At 43.0% G+C, this 20,943-nt stretch overlaps 1 protein-coding gene and 1 non-coding gene across 2 annotated transcripts in view; one reads left to right on the top strand and one right to left on the bottom strand.

Moving 5' to 3' along the window:
• The window catches only part of Iars2 (isoleucyl-tRNA synthetase 2, mitochondrial), a 37,447-nt gene extending 17,751 nt beyond the window's left edge, over positions 1–19,696 (bottom strand). The window contains exons 1-12 of the mRNA XM_038349686.2: positions 19,335–19,696; positions 18,104–18,226; positions 16,440–16,599; positions 14,817–14,965; positions 14,288–14,337; positions 14,093–14,202; positions 13,921–14,011; positions 13,516–13,631; positions 11,387–11,556; positions 10,096–10,186; positions 9,367–9,518; positions 7,864–8,024 (exon numbers count right to left, since the gene is read on the bottom strand). Coding sequence (XP_038205614.1) covers positions 7,864–8,024; positions 9,367–9,518; positions 10,096–10,186; positions 11,387–11,556; positions 13,516–13,631; positions 13,921–14,011; positions 14,093–14,202; positions 14,288–14,337; positions 14,817–14,965; positions 16,440–16,599; positions 18,104–18,226; positions 19,335–19,589 — 1,628 coding nt within the window. The 5' untranslated portion in view covers positions 19,590–19,696. The remainder of the gene's footprint in view (positions 1–7,863; positions 8,025–9,366; positions 9,519–10,095; positions 10,187–11,386; positions 11,557–13,515; positions 13,632–13,920; positions 14,012–14,092; positions 14,203–14,287; positions 14,338–14,816; positions 14,966–16,439; positions 16,600–18,103; positions 18,227–19,334) is intronic.
• Positions 1,182–1,288, top strand: LOC119799640. Its single transcript, XR_005282916.1, has one exon. It is a non-coding gene; the product is annotated as a U6 spliceosomal RNA (small nuclear RNA).
• Positions 19,697–20,943: the final 1,247 nt, after the last annotated feature.

Genomic DNA, 20,943 nt, shown 5'->3' with positions numbered 1-20,943 from the left:
GTGGTACACATATATGTATGCAGACAAAACACCCACACACATAAAACAAAATAAATCTTCAAAAGGGAGAAAGGAGCCAGGCATGGTGGCTCACAGCTGTAATCCCAGCACTGAGGAGGCAGAGAGAGGAAGCCCTCTGTGAGCTCAAGGCCAGCCTGGGCTACAGAGTTAGACTACCTCAAAAAACCAAAGATAATTAAGGTGATATTTTATAAAAGACTGAAAGTATAATGCTACCAAAATGTCTAAGAATTTACTTATAACATGAATATAAAAACCTAAAATTGGCACAAATCCGGATTGCTAGGACATTCACTTTAGATGGACTTTAACAGTAAAGATAAGCTTTCCATATGACACCATAAAAACTTTATGCAATAAATAACTAGTTATAAGACAGTAATACTTAGTTACATATTAGTCTTTTATACAGTTTGCACAGGACACTTTATCAGTTAAGAAAATATGACCACTCAGTAACAGAAAAATATGCATAAACTTGATGCCCCAAAGAATGAAACAGAATACTAGCAAAGTGCATTCAAATAGAGTGGGTATGCTGCTCACACCAGCTCTGCACTTTCCCTTAGAAAAGACAAAGTCAAGACATGAGTGTCATTTGCCCTCTTTGTTACCATCAGATTGCCAACTTTAGGCAAACAATGATAACTTTTAAATATATTTGGAATAAACAAATAAGAACCAATATAGAAGTGAAAGTAAACTGCTCAGATTTCATACTAACTTAACAATCAGGCGGGACTAATACCAAAGGGACGCCATGGATTCTCTTTCCAGAGCGCGCTCAACTGACTGCTGTGTTTGCATTGCATAAACCCTGAGTCTAAATAAGTGACACAGTTGGAACTGGGCCTTGAAAGGACGTGGTCTAATCAGGCCTCTGTCCCACCTCTGTCCCACCAGCCCCTGGCTGAACTCACACCCTGTTCTCTGGGCTCTGACTGCCCAGGCAGAGGAGGCTGTGCACCGAGGCTGAAGGCAATTTGGAAGGAGGGAGTCTCAGGAGATTAGTGTATTGACAGAGCAAGCAGAGTCCAAAGACCATGTTCTATCTGCCTTGTTGGCAAATAGCAAGAGTAAAATATTGTTTTCTGAGCTTCAGTTTCTATGAAAAGCTGTAAAACGAAGATTGTGATCTTTTTTTACTTTAAAAAAAAGTCGTGCTCGCTTTGGCAGCACATATACTAAAATTGGAACGATACAGAGAAGATTAGCATGGCCCCTGTGCAAGGATGACACGCAAATTCGTGAAGCGTTCCATATTTAAAAAAAAAAAAAAAAAAAAAAAAAAAGTCTTACTAAAGAAAAGCAAGTAACCTTACATGACGTATTTCACATCCACTTCCTAACAACAAATTCAACTTCAATGAACTATTTTTCTTTTCCTTAAATATCAGAAAACTCAATAATGCTTCAAAATTATAGTTTAAGTGTTTATTTTGCTACACTAAAGTTCTTTGCTGAGTCTATAAATCAAAGGAGGATGTTAAATTTGCTATCTGTATATTACTAAGTCAACTATAAAACCCTAACTTCAAACACCTTAGGCACATAATGTTCCTTTAACTGCAACATTTTCTTATAAAAATATTAATAATTCATTTACATATGTCACCATGTTTCAACAGCATAAGAAATACAATCGTGCTTACTCAGTTTTCCCAGTGCACCCCATCTCCTTTCTTTTCTTACTCAGTTTTCTCAGTGCACCCCATCTCCTTTCTTTTCTTACTCAGTTTTCTCAGTGCACCCCATCTCCTTTCTTTTCTTACTCAGTTTTCTCAGTGCACCCCATCTCCTTTCTTTTCTTACTCAGTTTTCCCAGTGCACCCCATCTCCTTTCTTTTTTGCAGTGTCGCCATACAGATCAGGCTGGTCTCACAATCCTCCTGCCTCAGTTACCCAAATGCTAAGCACTCTTGCATTTTACACATAGTAAGGGTGCTTGCTGAGTTAGTCTCCTTTTACTTTAGTAATATTTTCACAAATAGCACAACTACAAATGTAATCTCTATCAATGAAAAACAATATTCAGTGCTTTGTAGAACTCTAGCCTCCAGAGGGCCCAGAGGTGGGCACTGTCACCTCAGCACCTCTGGAGGACCGACAGGATGGTCGAGTTCAAGGTCAACATGAGCTCCCAGGGCTGGCCAGGGAGTAGCGAACAACACAGTCAAGGTAGGTGTGTAGATCAGTTAAGAGAACACTGACCTAGCATGAGCATGGCCTGGGACCACAAATACATGCATGCACGCAGAGACACATACACACAGACACACTTCTCCCAAAATTGCCAAATTAATCTATATAATACCAAGAAAAGAGTACAGTTTTGTTCTTTACCCCAGGTTCTTAGGAACCTGAAGCAAAGAGAACTGTTCTCAATGCACCCAAGAGGCGCTGTGACGGCTGAGATGACGGGCTTCCCTGGAGCGGGTGTGCTCCCACTTCACACACTGTGACAGCTGAGATGACGGGCTTCCCTGGAGCGGGTGTGCCCCCACTTCACACACTGTGACAGCTGAGATGGCGGGCTTCCCTGGAGCGGGTGTGCTCCCACTTCACACACGGTGACTGGCTGAGATGGCGGGCTTCCCTGGAGCGGGTGTGCCCCCACTTCATGCACTGTGACAGCTGAGAAGGCGGGCTTCCCTGAGCAGGTGTGCCCCACTTCACACCACATGCTGAAAAGTACTCATTGCCCTGCTCTATATTCAGGTCTGTCCTAAGATTCTGGACAAACAAATAACTTATATTTTTAAAACGAAAAAAGAATCATCTCTAGAATTAGAGAATAACAGAAACCAAATATGGATATATTAATACAATATACATATATATTAATAAAATACATATATGTTTTTTGAGAGATCAAGTTGTATGTACCAATTGTATATAATCTTGTCAGTTAAAGTTAATTGAATTTTAGAACAAATTTTTAATTTTTTAAAATTTAATTTAAATTTTTAATTTTTAAAAAGTACATTAACAAAAGCCTTCCATCTGAACACATCAAAGTTCGAGTGCACAGCACTGCTGCCACAAACAGAAGCTTCCGCTTGCCATCCACACTTTTCACGGACCAGCAACTCAACACTCAGGCAGTAAACTGGAGGGTCCCTAAGCCTGTGCAGAGCTGAGTTACATAGTCCATGTCTCAGGAAACCCAGGCGTGGGAATGCAGTTCAGTAGTAGAGTATTTACTTCCCACCAAAAACCCTACCCTATCTAGAAGCAGCCACATACTGGACAGGTCTGGTCACTGGATCTGCATTAAGTGAGACCTGGGCAACCACTAGAGCAAAGCTACCACCTTAAATGTCTTTGTGATCAACACTCCTCCATTAGCGACTTAAATTTCATCTGTGTGCATGTGTGTGATGCTGGGATTTGAACCTTTGGCCTCATGGGTTCTAGGTAAGGGCTTTAACACTGAGCTATAACCCAGCCCAGTCTTCTTTTGTATGTCATTACATTTCTTGATGAACAGCTAAGCAGGACATCTTACATGCATATCTTTATAAAGAATTCATTAGTTTTCTTTTTGATAAATATTTAGAAGTGGAATTTTTTATAACAACTAATGAGAGCATGATGACTTATAATGAGATCTTGCTTTCAAATATTTTAAAAGAATTTCTTAAGAATTTCCCTGTGATATTATTATGTTCTTTGGGGTGGGATCTAAATTTGTTCTTGCAAATTCAAGAATTCTCTTTATTTTACTATACTTGAATACACAGTTGACTTATGACCTAAAGAGCAATATAAATTACTGCTGATAAAAGTGGGTGAAGCCACTTATCACCATGTAATCTATGTCTCATTTTAATGCTGTATTTCACAGAGCAATAAGTCAGACCATAATAAAACTTTGTACTTGACTCAAAGGCCTTATCTGACACATTTCATGTTCCTGCTTTGGTTTTCCATCAGGGAAAACCCAGGCAATGCGAGTAGCTCCCAGAGCAGCCAATCACCGAGCTCTGCTCTCAGTGGCCTGGGACATATTTAGCCGGGAAGGAGGCAGCACCGAGGCTTTCCAGGTAAGAGGAGCCACTGCTGCCATCTCACTCTTGTGTTCTCTCTGTAAGAAAAGGACAAGCAGGACAAGACCCCTGGGAGCTCCTGAAGAGGAGGTAAGAGGCTGAGTGTTCCTGGCTGTTTACTAAGCGTGACTGAGAGCAGATGGGGAGGCAGAAGGAAGAGCCTGTGCTCCATTCAGTGCTGCCCTCAGCCGCAAAGGCAGCCGGAGGTGATTTAGGATGCTTTCTTAAAAAAGTCTACAGGTTTCCAGAAGTCAGCTCCAAGTTGCCTAAATCAACAGTGCTGGGCGACAACACACACCTGAAATAAGGGAAGAAACTGCATCAACAGCTTCTCATCTTCTCCAGGTCATCAACGTTTCTAAATCTTATTCATTTCAGGTTAAAACTACTTGTTTTTATTAACCGGGGAAAAGATTTCCACAACTTTTCTACTTTTGAAATATCAAAAGTAGAACTACTCTTGAGAAAAAGAAGCAAACAAAAACTATAAATGAGATTAACATGTCAGCTTTCAAGTTCAGAGTTTGAAGCCCGCCAGTCTTTAAGCTTATTTAGAACATGAATAAACCTAGGGTTTCTTTTGCAAAACAAGCATGTTTAGAGGTAACGTGAAGACACTTGTCAAAGGCGCAGGAGATCCAGGCGTGGAGCCACTCACCCCGGGTCCCAGATCTCAGGAAGCTGGAGCAGGACTACAAGGTGAGGCCAGGTCTTGTCCCCTCAGGAGGAGGCAGAGGACTTAGGGCACAGCTCCACAATCTACTGTGGACTGCCTGCCTGGCACACACCAAACTCCAGGTTCAGCCCTCAGAACCATATACACAAAGTACATATTTTAGAACAAAAGGAATCCTCCTACAAACATGATGGAGTTATCACATGTAACAGCAACTCCATGTGGACTGTGTACAGATTTCCAGTGGAGATGCTGTTACTTTTGATGGCCACCAGCTCGCGACAAATGTGGGAAAAGGAGGATAGAAATTTCTGGGTACTTGAATGTATTTGATTAAGAAAGAAAAATGATAACCTTCCTTCTATTTTTTTTAACAAATTACAAGAATATAAATGTTTTGAAATTCAAGTGCTATGGTCACCAGAAGGACCCCGCCATGGAAGACAGTGAAAGTTCTCATCGTGAACTGGTGTACAGGAAAATGACCTATGAATTGACAGACAGTATGACTGAGTATGTCTGTCATTCTGTAGGCCAATATTCTGTATGTCTCCGCTACTTACAAACCAGCAATCAACTGACACCTTCAGACAGTTCTGCCTCAGATCACGGAAGAGTCTGTAACATACTAGGAAAACGTTGCTGACGAAATAAAATGCCAGTGTGAACGTGTCTCTGTGTCTGACAAAGCGCATGTCCACTTCATTTAACTTACTGTTCAATCTAGCTACAGTTTTACTTTGAAAACAACAGTTAGCTCCACCAGTTTGCTGCAGTCTGGGGACACAGCTCAGTGGTAGAGTGTATGTTTAACATCTGAAGGGGCCTAGGTTCAACCAGTCCCTTTCACCCAATGTTGGGAGCAGTGAGACCCCAGATCCTGAATTTTCTTGTAATCCCCTGATCTGAGTGCCTACAGCTGTTCTGAGCACGAGACCTTCAGGAGTTCCTGATGGCAGGAGAGTGGTTTCTGGTGGGTTTGGCTGGGGTGTGGCTATCTCTATATAATCTGCCCCTGAACACAATAAAGGGGGCATTCTTGGGGAATTCAAGGATGGCCCGTGTTGCTGTCTCTCTGTCTGTGTGTGTCTGTGTATTTTAACCTCCAGCCCCTTGCCCAAATCTCGCGAACTGGGTGCCAGCGCACCGAACGCAGACACAGGGGCACGGTGCACGGCAACCCAAAGCAAAGAAAACTTTTTGTTCTACTTTTTCATTTTAATAATATATATTCAATCCACCTTAATCACGTCACAGCAATGCCCTAAATCTTGCATTCTACTAATGAAAGACTGAGAAACAACGGTGGCTTTTAAGTTTACTTGTGTGAATTTATCTCAACTATGATCACTTTCATTCTCAACAGATGTGTTAAGACAGTGGCCTAGAACTGACCAAACTCTAAGTTCTATAAGAACCACACAGCAACAATACTTGAGCAGAGTCAAGTTAACTCTAACCTTTAAACAATAATCAGTCTTGCAATCTAGCTTTTAGTTGCTTATCCTGAAATACTTCTGCCCACTTAGGCATTTCCTTAATATGTTATTCAAGACTCCTTACAGTCTGTCCCAGCCAGTCCTTAGAGAGTGACTGCCTTCCTAGTCCTCTCCCGACCCTGGAGCAGGTGTGGTTTCTGTGGGCTGCCCTCCCTGATGCCTGCAGAGCACTCTTCCCACAGTCAGCTGAATTGCCACCTCCTCTGTTAATGAAGTCAGTGAGCAAATACTCCTACAATGTTCAAGACAGAAGCTCTTATTCTCTGAACCAGGTTCCACAGGGTATGGGATCAAAGTGAAAAAGAACATGCACAAGGACACTAAAGCTACACTATCATAAAAAGGAAAAAGCAAACTTCCGGGGCTTAGAGCCCATGCAGGACCTTGATACAAAAATTCAGACCACAAAATTATTAGAAATAGCAACAAGCCTACCCCTTATATGATGATAGATGACTTTTTAAAAACCAACAACCATATTTTCAAACTTCTAAATATGTGCATTCAGTAAGGTAGTGTTAAGGACATACAATCATAGTACCCATGAAAAACAGATCAGCTACGAAAAGCAGAACGCCAGGGAATGGCTGCCCAGCCTGTGCCTACAGTCTCTCAAACACCCCATCACTTTACCTCTGTTCCTCAAACTCCTCAATAGATCCCCAACTAATGAAACAAACACTTAGCCAATGTCACTGATGCTATAGCATAATTTAGTAAAATCTCACTAACCAAATTAAAATTAAGCCAAAGCATTCTAAGAAAATAAAAACCTAAAATAAATTCCTAATAGAAATGATTAGCATTCCCCTTTCCACCTCTGTTAAAACAGCAACAAGTAGTTGGGCACGGAGGCGCAGACCAAATCCCAGCACACACACACTCACACACATGAGGCCCAGGGGAGGGCACACAACAGAACAGCAACAATCTAGAATTGCTGAGAGCTAGAACAGCGTAATAATTATTTCATCAGTTCATTAAAATGGGGACTACGTTAGCCTCCTGACCACCTAGTTCTCGCTCTCTTTCTGTAAACTTTCTACTTCTGGCCTTAATTTATAACCCCATCCCAGTCTTCCTGACTACAGGATCCCTCGGTCCAGTAATGCTATGACCTTCCAGGAGAGCTGAAACATGCTACAGTCCCAGCAGAGAGAGGGTGAGGCAGGACAACCGCTGAGTTCGAGACTGCATCTGGCGAGACACAAAGAGATGAAATGAAGCTGGTGACTCATACCTATAATCCAGCTGTTTAGAAGGCCAAAGAAGCACACTTACTTGGACCCAGGCATTTTATGGCAGCCTGGACTTTATAGTCAAAAGCCATCTCAGAACCAGTGACAAATGAACACTAACAAGAAATTCTTATTTTTCTTTTTCAAGACAGGGTTTTTCTGTGTAGCTTTGGTGCCTGCCCCAGAACTAGCTCTTTAGACCAGGCTGGCCTCGAACTCACAGAAATCCACCTGCCTCTGCCCCCCAAGTACTGGGATTAAAGGCATCTGCCACCACTGTCTGCCTAACTAACAAGGAATTCTAATGGTCTACACTACTTGTTCTCTTGTTCAAGAAAATGTTAACTCACTTTAAACAATAAACAACAAAAAAGAATTACCTGTTGATCAAATATTCATCTTTAGTCTTATGATGAAACACAGGGATTGGAACCCCCCAAGCTCGTTGCCTTGATATACACCAGTATGGCCGCTTGTCCAGCATGTCAATCATGCTATTCAACGCCGCTCCGGGAAGAAACTTCACTGCTTTTAACAACTCCTGCAATTCATTCATCGTCAGGTTAAGTGGGAGAAGCAGAACTGTCCTGACTTTTCCTAATACGGTTCTTCATTCTGAATGTGTGTAATCATTCACATCCCTCCCACTCCTACCACAGGCCAAAAAGAGAAAAGCAAAGACTTCAAAGTGTGGCCACAGAAACAGATTTCACCGCTGTCAAGAGCAGGCAGATGGACATATGGATAAGCATATGGCTAGAACCCCCACACTTGGAAAGCTAAGACAGGATACCTGCCACAATTTCAAGGCTATCCTGGCCTACATGGTGAGTTCCTGCCAGCAAGAGGTACATAATTAGGGTCCCCCCCCAAAAAAAAATCATGCAAATAAGCAAATAACAACAACAAAAATCGACTTTTCCTTTATGAGAATGAAAAATAAAAGCACTACATGGCACATGCCCACTTTACACAGTACAGGAAGTATGAACCTCAGCGGCAGCTCTGCCGAGGACCCTAACTACCAAGCCAGCGGATGGACTGGCAAGTTCCATCAGGTGCTTCAGCTGCCAACTGCCAAGCACAGTACCTGTGCATTCACCCTGGCTAATAAACACGCATCGATGCATGTGAAAACATAGACACAGACAAGTGAATTAAATCAAAGAGCTTGAAAACCCGCTAGATATTTGCAACACCAATTATAAAATTAGTTAATTTACAGCAACATTTAAGAAAAATTGTGTGTGTGTGTGTGTGTGTGTGTGCATTAGTGCATATGCATTAGGGCTGCAGGCAGCTGTGAGAAGACTGAGCGGGTGCTGGGAACCACACCCAGGCTCTCTACAAGGGCAGCAAGTGCCTTAAGTCACTGAGCCATCTCTCTACCCCACAACAAATTTTTAAATGAACTGAAATTCTGTTTTGTTTCCTTCTTTTTAGCAGTCTTAATTTCAAGGCAACAGAGGACACAAAAATTTCACTAAATGTGTATCATGAGGGAGAGTGGCAGACATTGGCCATGGAAACCGACTGGCTCGCTTTGGCAGGCGTTACTGCCTGAACTGCATGAAGAGTCATTAAACTGAGTTCCTAGGAGGTCATGCAACTCGGCCTAAGCTACTCTTAAGACACTAGACATAAAGTGACCACATGAGTCACTTGCGCTCCTGAACCTTATTTTACACAGGTAGAATGAAAGAATCACGTACGGGATCTTTTCATGCCTAAAAGTATACAATTTTAGGAAAACAAGCCATAAATCATAATCAACAAATCAGAAATCCTCTCATGCAGCCCCCATCCCAACCCAACACACACCTCACCCACCTTTTTACTGTGGGAATGGCCGGCCAACCATATCAGCAGGAGGCTTTTCCTACCTTGGCTGTAGCCTTGATATCCGTAATGTTTATAAACCACTGCTTGCTGGCCCGAATCACCACGGGCTTCTTGGTTCTCCAGTCACAGGGATAGCTGTGCACCACTTTCTCTTCTTTCAACAAATTCTTTGCAGTCTGAAGCATCTTTATAACTTAAAACAAGTTTCCATTAGACAGAACTTAAAAGTATTCTGAAAAAGTTCACAGACCCTGAGGCTTTGGGGAGGAACTGGACCTGGGTAGAGGTGCCAATAAAAGTTGCCCGTCCCTGGTGTGGAAGGGGCAGGCAGAAGCGCCAATGAAAGCTGCCCATCCCTGGTGTGGAAGGGACAGAGACATTGAATCAAACTGCTCCCTCCTAAATTCCTAAGGACAGAAGGTCTCCAGCTGATGAGCTATTTGCGAAGAAGCTTACAGAAAGAGCAGGGAATGTCTGACTCACATGCAACACCCACCCCAATCTTGATTTCTATCCCTTCACAGACACAATATGCCGATGATCTCTATAACACCTCCCCACCAAAAACCATGACTTCAGTGACTGTCTATATCTGCAGAAACTAGAACAGATCTGAAACAGAAGACAGTAGGTCCTAAGGTTCCTTTTCAACCATATGGCTAACCAAAAGGTTCGTTCTGACTAGAAGTGTGGGGACTGACTGGACAGGGGAGGGTCCTGCTGCTGGTCCCTAACAGAAACATCCTGGGCTACCAACAGATGACACCTACCCGTATCTGTTCCCTCTTCAAGTACAGCCTTGTTCTCGAGTTCAGGGCCTGCAGCATCAGTGAACACTCCGCTTTCATCCACCAAACAGTCCTGCAACAAACCACTTGACAGAGTTAATGCACCAAGACACTTCACCTTATGGTGATCTATGGTAAAAAAACAGTCAAAGCACCTCAATACAGAGAATCTGAGTATTTCTTCCTCAGTCAATAGAGATTCCTGAATTTTATATATTTAAACAACTGAAGACAAAATGTATTGCTAAAGCACAAACCTAAAGTTTAATACTGAAAAGCGCAAGTATACTAAAACACTTTAACCGCTCTCTCATTTACAGGTCACTGGCCACGAATCGTTCTTCTGCACCCTTCTTAACTAAATGGAAAAGTTGCTAACTAAAATGTGTAAAATAAGCATAGGAATTTAGAAAGGGCAAAGCTTAGCCATTCCCTCCAAGTGCTTAATGAAATCTACTTGCCATTGTTCAGGGAGTGGGAACAATGTGTCGATGTGACTCAGCACCCTACAGGTATCCTGGTTTGTTTAAAGACAACTGTGAGAAAAATGTGAACTGCAGGAAAGCAACAGGCAAGCAGAGCCAATGCATCAACTATTCAGCTTCTGAGTACAAATAAGAACTAGGCCCAGGCTACACTAGAGGCTACTAAATGTGCACAAGCAGTGTGTTTTGAAAAATGTACCTACCTCAATTACAAAAATTACTTTTTGACTAAAAACTGTTAAGGATCATCTGAGCTGTTGGAAAATGGTGCTGGACCATCTGGTGGCTCACAACCATCTATAACTCCACTTCCAGTGGATCCAGTGCCCTCTTCTGGTCTCCATGGGTACAAGGCATACACATGGCACACAGACATACATGCAGGCAAAAAACAAACAAACAAAAAAAACTACACATGTAAAATAAATAATTTTTTTAAAAGTGTGCTGGACTTGCTTAACACAGGTTTGCCCCAAACTCTCAATTAGTAAAAACTGCACATCTCTGAAGTGCAATAAAGTGATGCACAATTAAGGATGGTCGGTGTATATTTTAAAAGTGGCTTGTGTAATAATGCATGTTCTTCAGGTCTAATTCTGTTCTGATTTTGTGATAATTTTGGAAACTTTCTCAATTAGTATGGATTAATAATGTTTTAGGATATTGCATAAATATAATCATTTCACAATTTAGCTATGACGACAAAAACTGTTATCACCAAGAAACAAAGATGTTAGGAGTAATCATTTTCATTCTGCAAGGTGAATAATTAAAAAGAGAAACAGTACCATAGGGAGGTTGTGCTGAGACGCTACGCTGTAATCTTCCATACCGTGAGCTGGGGCTGTGTGAACCAATCCTGTTCCTTTGGCCATAGTTACATGAGTGGCAGGTAAAAGAGGAGACTCTTTATTGGGAATTAAAGGGTGACTACAAGTACCACCTTCCAGATCCACACCTGTAGGTCAAGAAAACCACGAGGAAGAGTTTTACATGCAGGGTTAGGCTACAGATGAGTGGCAGAACATCCTTTCCGTGTACGATGTCCTGGGATCAAGCCTCATCAAATCTTTTTTTCCCCTGTCAGGCAGGATCTCAGAGCCCAGGCTGATCTCAGATTCACCATGGAGCTGGGGATGACCTTAAATTCCTAATCCCCTTGCTTCCACCTCTCAGTTGCTAGGATAACAGGTGTACACCGCTAGACTCAGCTACCATCTTTATTTCCTTGTTCTGGGAATGAAACATGTTAGGCAAGTGCTCTGCCTCTAAGCTACTTTGGTTTCTAACAGGATGAAACAGAATACAAGACTGGCTGCACTCAAAACTGGCCTCCCTCTGAAGTATGATGTCCAGGAATCTATAGACTGCAGATGACTACAGTATCTGCTTAGAGCACCACTGTCGGGATAAGCAGCTACACACACTGCCTCACAATAAGTACAAATTCTACCAGTTGATCTGTTGTTGTCTACTACAGCAAACACATAATCTAACGGAGTCCAAGAAAACTTAAGAAAGCCCTGTCTCGGGAGCTGGAGAAGATGGCTCAGTGTTTAAGAGTATTGCCTGCCCTTCCAAAGGCCCTGAGTTCAATTCCTGGCAACCACATGGTGGCTCACAACCATCTGTAATGAGGTCTGGTGCCTTCTTCTGGCCTGCAGACATATACACAAACAGAATATTGTATACATAATAAATAAATATTTTTTAAAAAGGAAAGCCCTGTCTCAGAATGAAAGCAAAAAGGAGCTGGGGCATAACCCAGTGGTAGCGCTTACTGAGCAAGCTCCAGGCTTACAGAACATGCTCCAGGCTTACAGAACATGCCCCAGGATTACACAACATGCTCCAGGCTTATAGAACATGCCCCAGGCTTACAGAACAAGCTCCAGGATTATTGAGCAAGCCCTCAAGAAAAGGGAACAGACTGGGTCCTCTAGCTCACCTAGTGCACCATCAAAAACCCCAGCCCCTGCCTGCCTCTTACACCTCCCTTTGCATTCTGATAGGCTGTGTGTTCATCCTAATTATCTTACACCTAAATGATGAACTAAGAGGGTTTTCTTCTTTAGATAACTAGCTAACTGATCATTCCATTTTTAAAATTATTTTTACTATAAGATTGTATTTTAGCAAGAAACTCAAAAGATATTATCCTCTCTAAGGATCACAATTTATATTAAATACCCCAGACCCCCACAGTTATATAAATCTGTCACTGCATTGAAGTCCCAAATTATTACTCATAAGAAATTCTTCTGATAGAAGTACTGCCTTTGACAATAGGAGTGGTGGCCCACACCTTTATAATCGCAGCACTTGAGAGACCGAGGTGGGTGGATCTCTGTGAGTTAGGTTTAAGGCCAGTCTGGTCTACACAGTAAGACTCTTCTGTGGGATGATGCTCCTGTACACTGTAAAGATCTATCACTCATATTGGTTTAATAGAACACTGATTGGCCAGTAGATGGGGCGACAAGACTAGGAGAACTCTGGGAAGAGGAAAGGCAGGGAGTCAGCCAGTGGCCAGATGCAGAGGAAACAAGATGAGAATGCCTTACTGAGAAAAGGCACCAAGCCATGTGGCTAACCACAGACAAGAATTATGGGTTAATTTAAGTTGTAAGAGCTAGTTAATAATAAGCCTGAGAAATAGGCAAAAGAGTTTATAATTAATATAAGTCTCTGTGTGTTTCTTTGGGACTGAATGGTTGTGGGACCAGGTGGGACAGAAACTTCTGTCTACAAGATTCTGTCTCAAATATACAAACTACATATACCTCTTCATGTCTTCCCCTAGAAACACAGATGCCACATCTGCTTCAATTCACAGTGGGGAATATCCAAGGAACTACTAAATGCCAACCAACCTAAAATTTTAATGACTGACAGTTGGACATCTATAAATCCTCACCTGAAAATGTTGAAATAACTTCAAATGTTGTTTCCAAGGTAGAAGCAACAGGTGCTATTTTATCTTCAGCCAATATGTAGACGTCCCCAGATGTGGAACACTTCACAAGAGCATACCTGAAGATGAAGTTAGAGGAAATCAGCCATGAAGAAAGACAGTTACAGTTAAATGAGATCACGTTAGAGAAGCCGACTTCTAGGTCAGAGAGCAGTTCACGAGACACTCCAGACTTCACATTTGCTTGACTTTCCCACAACAACTGAAAGGTCTTCAAATGCATTATCTCTTCTTGAGTGTAGGAAGTAAATGATAACGCACTGGGTTTTAAAGGGGTCATGAGAGTGAAACAAATTTAGTATGAATCTTATTTGTGGGTAAAATAAAAAGATATAACCAACTACCTACTTTGCTTCTGACATATAGCAAACAGCCTGATTGGCAGGAATTGTCCACGGCTGGGTGGTCCAGATTACAAAGCTAACGGGTGAAGAGCCATCTGTGGGAGTCAAGTTGTAAATATGTTAGCAGCCATAATAATTCCATATCATTTACAAACTCGAGCTCTGGGTAAACCTACCTGTAAGAGACGCCAACTTTGGAGGAGGTTTCAAGAGAGGGAATTTTACATATATCGACCGGCTAACATGCTCAGGATTGTACTCAAGTTCTGCTTCAGCCAGTGCGGTCCTAAGATTTTAAAGGATCATACATAAACATGTGTAAGTTTCACAAGTGATTCCAGCCTTTAAATTACCAAAGAATACATACATACCTTGATGAGGGAGACCAAAATACTGGCTTGTAAGATCGATAAACCAAGCCCTAGAAAAGGCAAAGATCAGATATTTTTGCAGGTTGGTTTCTGTCAACTTGACACAAATCTGGAAAGAGGGAACATTAACTGTGAAAATGCCTCCCCCAGAGTGGCCTATAGGTGAGTCTATAAAGCACTTTCTTGATTAACAGTTGATGCAGAAGGGCCCAGTCCACTGTGGAGAGCACCACTCCAGGACAGGCAGTCCTAGGGTGTATAATAAAAAAGCAGAGCAAGCCTCAGGGAACCAGACAGTAAGCAGCACTCCTCCATGGCCTCTGCTTCAGTTCCTGCCACCAGGTTCCTGCCTTAGATTCCCTCAATGGACTGTGACAGAAACAAGTAAGCCAAATAAACCCTTTCCTCCTCAAGGTGCCTTTGCTCACCAAGTTTCCTCACAGCAAGGACACTAACTAGGACAAAACTGGGGCTGAAACTGTTGTGACACGCACTTTAGTACTCTGGGAGAAAAAAATTACTTCGTTACCTTATCATACATTTGGTAAAATGTTCTCAGCTGCTTGGCTTCATATTTTCCATCAAATGTATAGTAGCAATTATTCCAATCTGCCATCACTCCCCAACGAGCAAACGCTGATTTCTGCTTTTCAATAGCGGCTTTAGCAAATGATCTAGCTAGAAAAGGCAAGGCAGGAGAAAGAAAAAGCCTGTGAGAAACCCAGTCTGGCCTAAACTCACTATTTAGTCCAGAGTGACCTCAAACTCACAGCAATCCTCCTGCCTCAAACTAAGTGATAGGATTATGAGTACAGCCACCAAGGCTGACTTTTTATATTCTTAAACATGGTTTATTACATGCTTCTCTCAAAGAAGGTGTTATGCATGGTTAAACAGAAGAACTCTTGTTTACCCAGGCTGGCCTCCGACTCACTCTGCAGCAATTTCTGATGCTCTAAAGCTGGGAGGACAGGAATATGCTATCACTTTCAGTACCTGCAGTGCTGGTCATTGATCACCAGGCCTCATGCATGGCAGACATGCAATCTACAGACCCAGTCCTAGGAAAATTCTTAGCAGAAAGATTATTTGAAAGTATTTAAAGCATAGAACAATTCTTTGTTTAATTAACTCAAATTTTGCTAGGCAGTGGCAGCTCATGTTTTTAATCCCAGCACTCTGGAGATAGAGGCAGGTGGATCTCTATGAGTTTGAGGTCAGCCCAGTCTACAAATTGAGTTTCAGGACAGTCAGGGTTGTCGCATAGAGAAACCCTGTCTCAAAAACCAACCAAACAAATAAATAAATAAAAACTGGAAAATATTCCACATTATTCCTTATAATATATACTAAATAGTTGCTGTGGGATGCTTCTGTACCCTGTAAAGATTTGTCACTTGTATTGGTTTAATAAAATGCTGATTGGCCAGTAGCCATGCAGGAAGTATAGGCGGGGTGACCAGACTAGGAGAATTCTGGGAAGAAGAAAGGCTCAGTCTGCAGTCACCAGCCAGACACAGAGGAAGCAAGATGGGAATGCCTCACTGATAAAAGGTACCAAGTCACGTGTACTAAGAGTGTAAGGTAAATGGGGTAAACGCAAAGGTCCTTGTCTCCTTGTCTCAATAAGACAAACCCCACACTGTGTCTGATACAAAGCAGCAAGCACCCTACAGGTCTCACTGCAACCAAAACAGAGCGAGGTTCCTTTGGCAGATGCTGTGGATAAACTTTTTGTACACTGTGCCAAGGCGCCTTCTGATTGGCCTAATAAAGAGCCAAAGGGCCAATAACCAGACAGGAGAGAATAGGTGGGACTTCCGGGGAGAGAGAGAACTCAGGGTTAGAATCGAGGTATGCAGGAGATGCCAGCAAGAGATGGAAGAAGTCGGACATACAGAATGGAGGAGAGACAGAGCCATGTGGCAGAATGTATATTAATAAAAACAGGTTAATTTAAGAGATAAGAGCTATCTGGGAACAAGCCTAAGCTAAAGGCAAAGCTTTCATAATTAATAATAAGTCTCCCTGTCATTATTTGGCAGGTGGTCCACAGAAAGTCTGACAAGAAAGACCTGCTACAAGCAGAGCCCTAGTTTTATAAGAAGGCTGAGCAATCATACTATCATTTTAAAATGAAAATGGAGTTTACCTTTCTTTCTGATTTCCATGGCTGGAAGAGTCTGAGCATTTACACCAAGCTCTGATAACACTTTTGTCTCAATGGGCAACCCATGACAATCCCAGCCAGGTACAAAATGCACTTTGGAGCCTCTCATCATATGGTAACGGTTGGCAATGTCTTTCAAAATCTGCAGGGATGAAAGTGTAATCACCATCCAGAATACACACTGCTCATAATCTGACTCTTTAAAAAATACCATTTGAAAGCATAAAGTCCGATTTAAAGCATTTCTATAAAATAATAGATGTGCAATATTTACACAGAAATAACAAAGGCTTGAATTTCACAATACTAATACGATCAATGGGGACAATCAAACAAGAGAATCACATATAAAAACCCCTCATGTCCCAAATTTCATTATCTGTCAAGTTGAGAGAAGGGTGTCAGCCCATTCTACTGTTTAAAGAAATACTTCTGGCCAGGCGGTGGTGGTGCATGCCTTTAATTCCAGCACTTGGGAGGCAGAGGCAGGCAGATCTCTGTGAGTTCGAGGCCAGCCTGGTCTACAAGAGCTAGTTCCAGGACAGGCTCCAAAACTACAGAGAAACCCTGTCTCAAAAAAACCAAAAAAAGAAGAAGAAGAAGAAGGAGAAGAAGGAGAAGAAGGAGAAAAAGGAGAAAGAGAAGAAGGAGAAGGAGAAGGAAGAAGAAGAAGAAGAAGAAGAAGAAGAAGAAGAAGAAGAAGAAGAAGAAGAAGAAGAAGAAGAAATACTTCTGACCTTCTAAACTCCGGAATATAAGTAAGTCAGTTAGAAATTTGGATTTTGCTTATAAAAAAATTAACACAGACAATGCTATCCATGTTGCTCACACTTGCTGAGAAGCACAGACTTCCGCAGAACTGATACTGCACCCAGTAGATGGGATCTCACACTCAACTGCTTGGCGCTCACCAGGCCCTCACTAAACTGCAGGCCTCATCAGCACCTGAGTCACCCCTCTTAGCTCATCTTAAATACGAGCAGGCAGGGTCTTTAAAATGTGCTCCCAGCCAGGCCAGAGAGCACAGGTCTGTAACCAATCACAGCTTATACAAAGGCCACGGGCTAAAGCAGGAGGACCCCAAGTTCATTAGCTACAGTGTCAGCAAGGCTAGCCTACACAACTGAGTGAGACCTTGTCTCAAAACAAGAAAATAAGGACACGGCAGGTGGCTCAGCACTAGAGTACTTCTCTAGCATGCAACAGCCCCGGGGTTCAATCACAGTTCAGAAAAGTGTGTGTGTGTGTGTGTGTGTGTGTGTGTGTGAAAGAGAGAGAGAGTTTCATCTCTAACACCACAATAAATAAACTCATTAATAATTCATTTATTCATTATTAGTAATTCATTTATTTGCATAGGCCAATGCAACTTTACATGACTACCATACAAGTAGAATACGCTCTTTTGCAGAATAGTTACTTTCAAGTTTTTTTTTTTAAAGATTTATTTATTATATATACAGTGCTCTGTCTGCATGTATGCCTGCCGGTCAGAGGAAGAGAGCACTCATTATAGATGGCGGTGAGCCACCATGTGGTTCCTGGGAATTGAACTCAGGACCTCTGGAAGAGCAGCCAGTGCTCTTAGCCTCTGAGCCATTTCTCCAGCCCCTACTGGGAAGTTTTATAACCTGAATTATAATTACCTTGTTTAAGGCATGCCCAACATGAGGGTCACCATTTGCATAGGGAGGTCCATCATGAAGACAAAATTCCGTCTTTACTTTTCTTTCTCTTTGCCAGGAATAAAGCTCTGAAAACCCACATTTCTGTTTAAAAAAATATATATGTTTACATATCACATAAATACATGCTATGGAATCTTATCGATCCTCAGATACTATTGATTCCATTCCAACCCATTCAACTCAGAAATGGAACTGGAAGCATTTCTGGAAGGAACTGGTACTGAACATTTTCAGCAGTCTTCCCACCCCCAATAACACTTCAGATTTTAGGTGACAGAGGGGCTCTGAATTCTTGGCAAGTCTCTCAGCATCCACCGCCTCAATCCAGCCCTGAGACCTGTCCATCCCCATCCCCCCACTACCACCACCCAAAATAAAACTGGTAACTTATTCTTGCTATTCTTTGGCCTCAATACTTCCCTAAATCCAAAGAAAATTCAGGCAAACTCTATTCACTTAAGTAGTATTCCTGGTTAACAGGGATATTTTAAAGACTGTAATGTTATAGACACTAACGTGAGTCTCAATGAGAAAATTGACTATGATATAGGATATATATATATACACACACACACACACACATATATATATATATATACAGGAGATGCATAGGTGTACATATATATATATATAATGATATATGACGTAACACAGTCTACAAAAGGGACTCAGAGAATGACTACTACTTTATTCTGCAAACGAGGCATAATTTCAGCGAAAGGCCTAAACATGTTACTGAGGTAGGCTTCAACTTCCCTTCTTTGCTAACACTTGGATTATTCTTTCAAGACGTAGGTTATTTTTAATTATTTCTGTGTCATGCATGTTGAGCACAGATGCCGGAGGAGGTCAGAGGCACTGTCTCTCCGGGAGCTGGAGTCAACAGGTGATTGTGAACTGCCATACTTGTGGGCTGGGAACCGAACTCAGATCCTCAGCAAGAGCAGCAAGCGCTCTTAGGCGCTGAACCATCTCTCCAGCCCAGACCTGAATTTTTATTTACACGCTGGTTACTTTCTGATAAATCACTGGAGAGTGTGCAAAGCTGACTCGCTTGGTGCCGAAATCGGAACGCTCGCTGCGCGGCACTGGGCTCCGCTTGGGGGCCCGCGTGGGAACCCCAGCGGCCCGGAGGGTTCCGCAGAGCTGGCCCAGCACCCCGCCCTGCCCGGGTGGCCGCGCCCGGTACCTGCTGGATCTCCAGCTCCATGTCGGGCTGTTGGCGGCCCAGCAGCTTCATGGGGAAGGCGGTCTGCGGCAGCAGCACCGTGTCGCGGTATCTGCCGCTGTTCGGGCTGCTCTGAGGGCTATCCGCCCCTGCCACCGACCGCACCACCAGCCTCCGATACCCCAGGCGGCCGGGAAAGCGGGCCGGCCTCCAGAAGCTGCCGGCGGCGGCCAGAGCCGCCGCCCCGGGCCCGTGAGGGCACAGCCCCCAACGCATGGTGGGCGAGCAGGCGGACGCCTAGGCACGGGGCGCACAGCAGCAGCCCGGGATCTAAACGCTGGGACCCCCGGGAGAACTCAGCCGCGTGGGATTGCGCACGCGCGCGGGGCGGAAGGGGCGGAGCAGGGGCGGGGCCTTCCGGGTTGGAGGTCGGTGCCACTCCTCGTCTTTCCCCAGGTCAAGCAAGGGTAGAGAAGGAGTGGGCCGTGGTCGGTTAGCTCTCCCAAGGCAGAGACTTTAGTTAAGCAACTTGTCCAGCGTCGTAAACATAAGAAATAGCGGAACTAAAACTGCATTGGTGGCGCAGGCATAAAATCCCAGCATTCGGGAAGCAGGGGTCGGCGGATCTACAAGTTCGAGGACAGCAGGGTCTATCGTAGAGTTCCAGGACAGCCAGGGCTACACTTGTACACAGATGTTATTTTGCCATTCCTTCACTACACTTTAAAAAAAAAAAGTATAAAAGTGGATACAAGTCAAGATAAAGGAAAAAAAAGGTAAGCATCAACAAACAAAAAATAACGAATGTAAAAAAAGATGCTCAGTTTGGGGAGCCAAGAAGACACAGTCATCTCATAGAACAAACATAAAGAAGTTTGCTAGCAAGTGTTGGGATTGTGGGAAAGTAGACTGCTGGATGTAGTGTTCAATGTGTGATGGCTTTGTCTGTTTCCATGTGTATGTGTGGTACGTGTGTGTATGCATGTTTGCATGCGTGGGTTCACATGTGTGGGTGTGTTTGCATGTACATCCTAGATTGAGGTTGGGAGTCATCTTCCTTATCTCTTCCACCGTACTCACGGAGTTAGGGTCTTTCAATCAAAGCCAGAATTCATCCATATGGTTAGTCTCACTAACCAGCTGGCTCTGGGGAGGCCAGGCTTCTGCACTTGATCTCTGAACGGCGCGTTCCGATCTGGGAGCCTTACTGATGGCAGTCATCTCACAGCAGCAGGAAAATGCATATGCTCGGACCCCCACCCCGACACACACATACACACACACACACACCTACACCTCTTTACAGAACAACTTGCTGCATTTATTCAACTCTGCTGTTTCCTGGGAAACCCTAGGAGAAGATACAATTCTCTGCATTTCGCTGACTGAGCTATATGCATGAGATAGATTTTATTTGTGCTTATTTATGGCGGTTATTATACAATTACAATGTATTTAGAAAAAAAAAACAATGTATGAGGGGTTTTTTTGTTGTTTTTGCTTTTCGAGACAGGGCATCTCTGTGTAACAGCTCTGGCTGTCCTGGAACTTGCTTTGTAGACCAGGCTGGCCTTGAACGCAAATGCCTCAGTGTTTGGTAGTATTGTAGATACTTTTGCCACGTACAGGC

Source organism: Arvicola amphibius, chromosome 12 (genome assembly GCF_903992535.2).
Source record: "Arvicola amphibius chromosome 12, mArvAmp1.2, whole genome shotgun sequence".
NCBI classification, from domain to species: domain Eukaryota; kingdom Metazoa; phylum Chordata; class Mammalia; order Rodentia; family Cricetidae; genus Arvicola; species Arvicola amphibius.
Note: the sequence above shows the minus strand (reverse complement) of the source record. Positions and strands in the feature narration are given on the sequence as shown.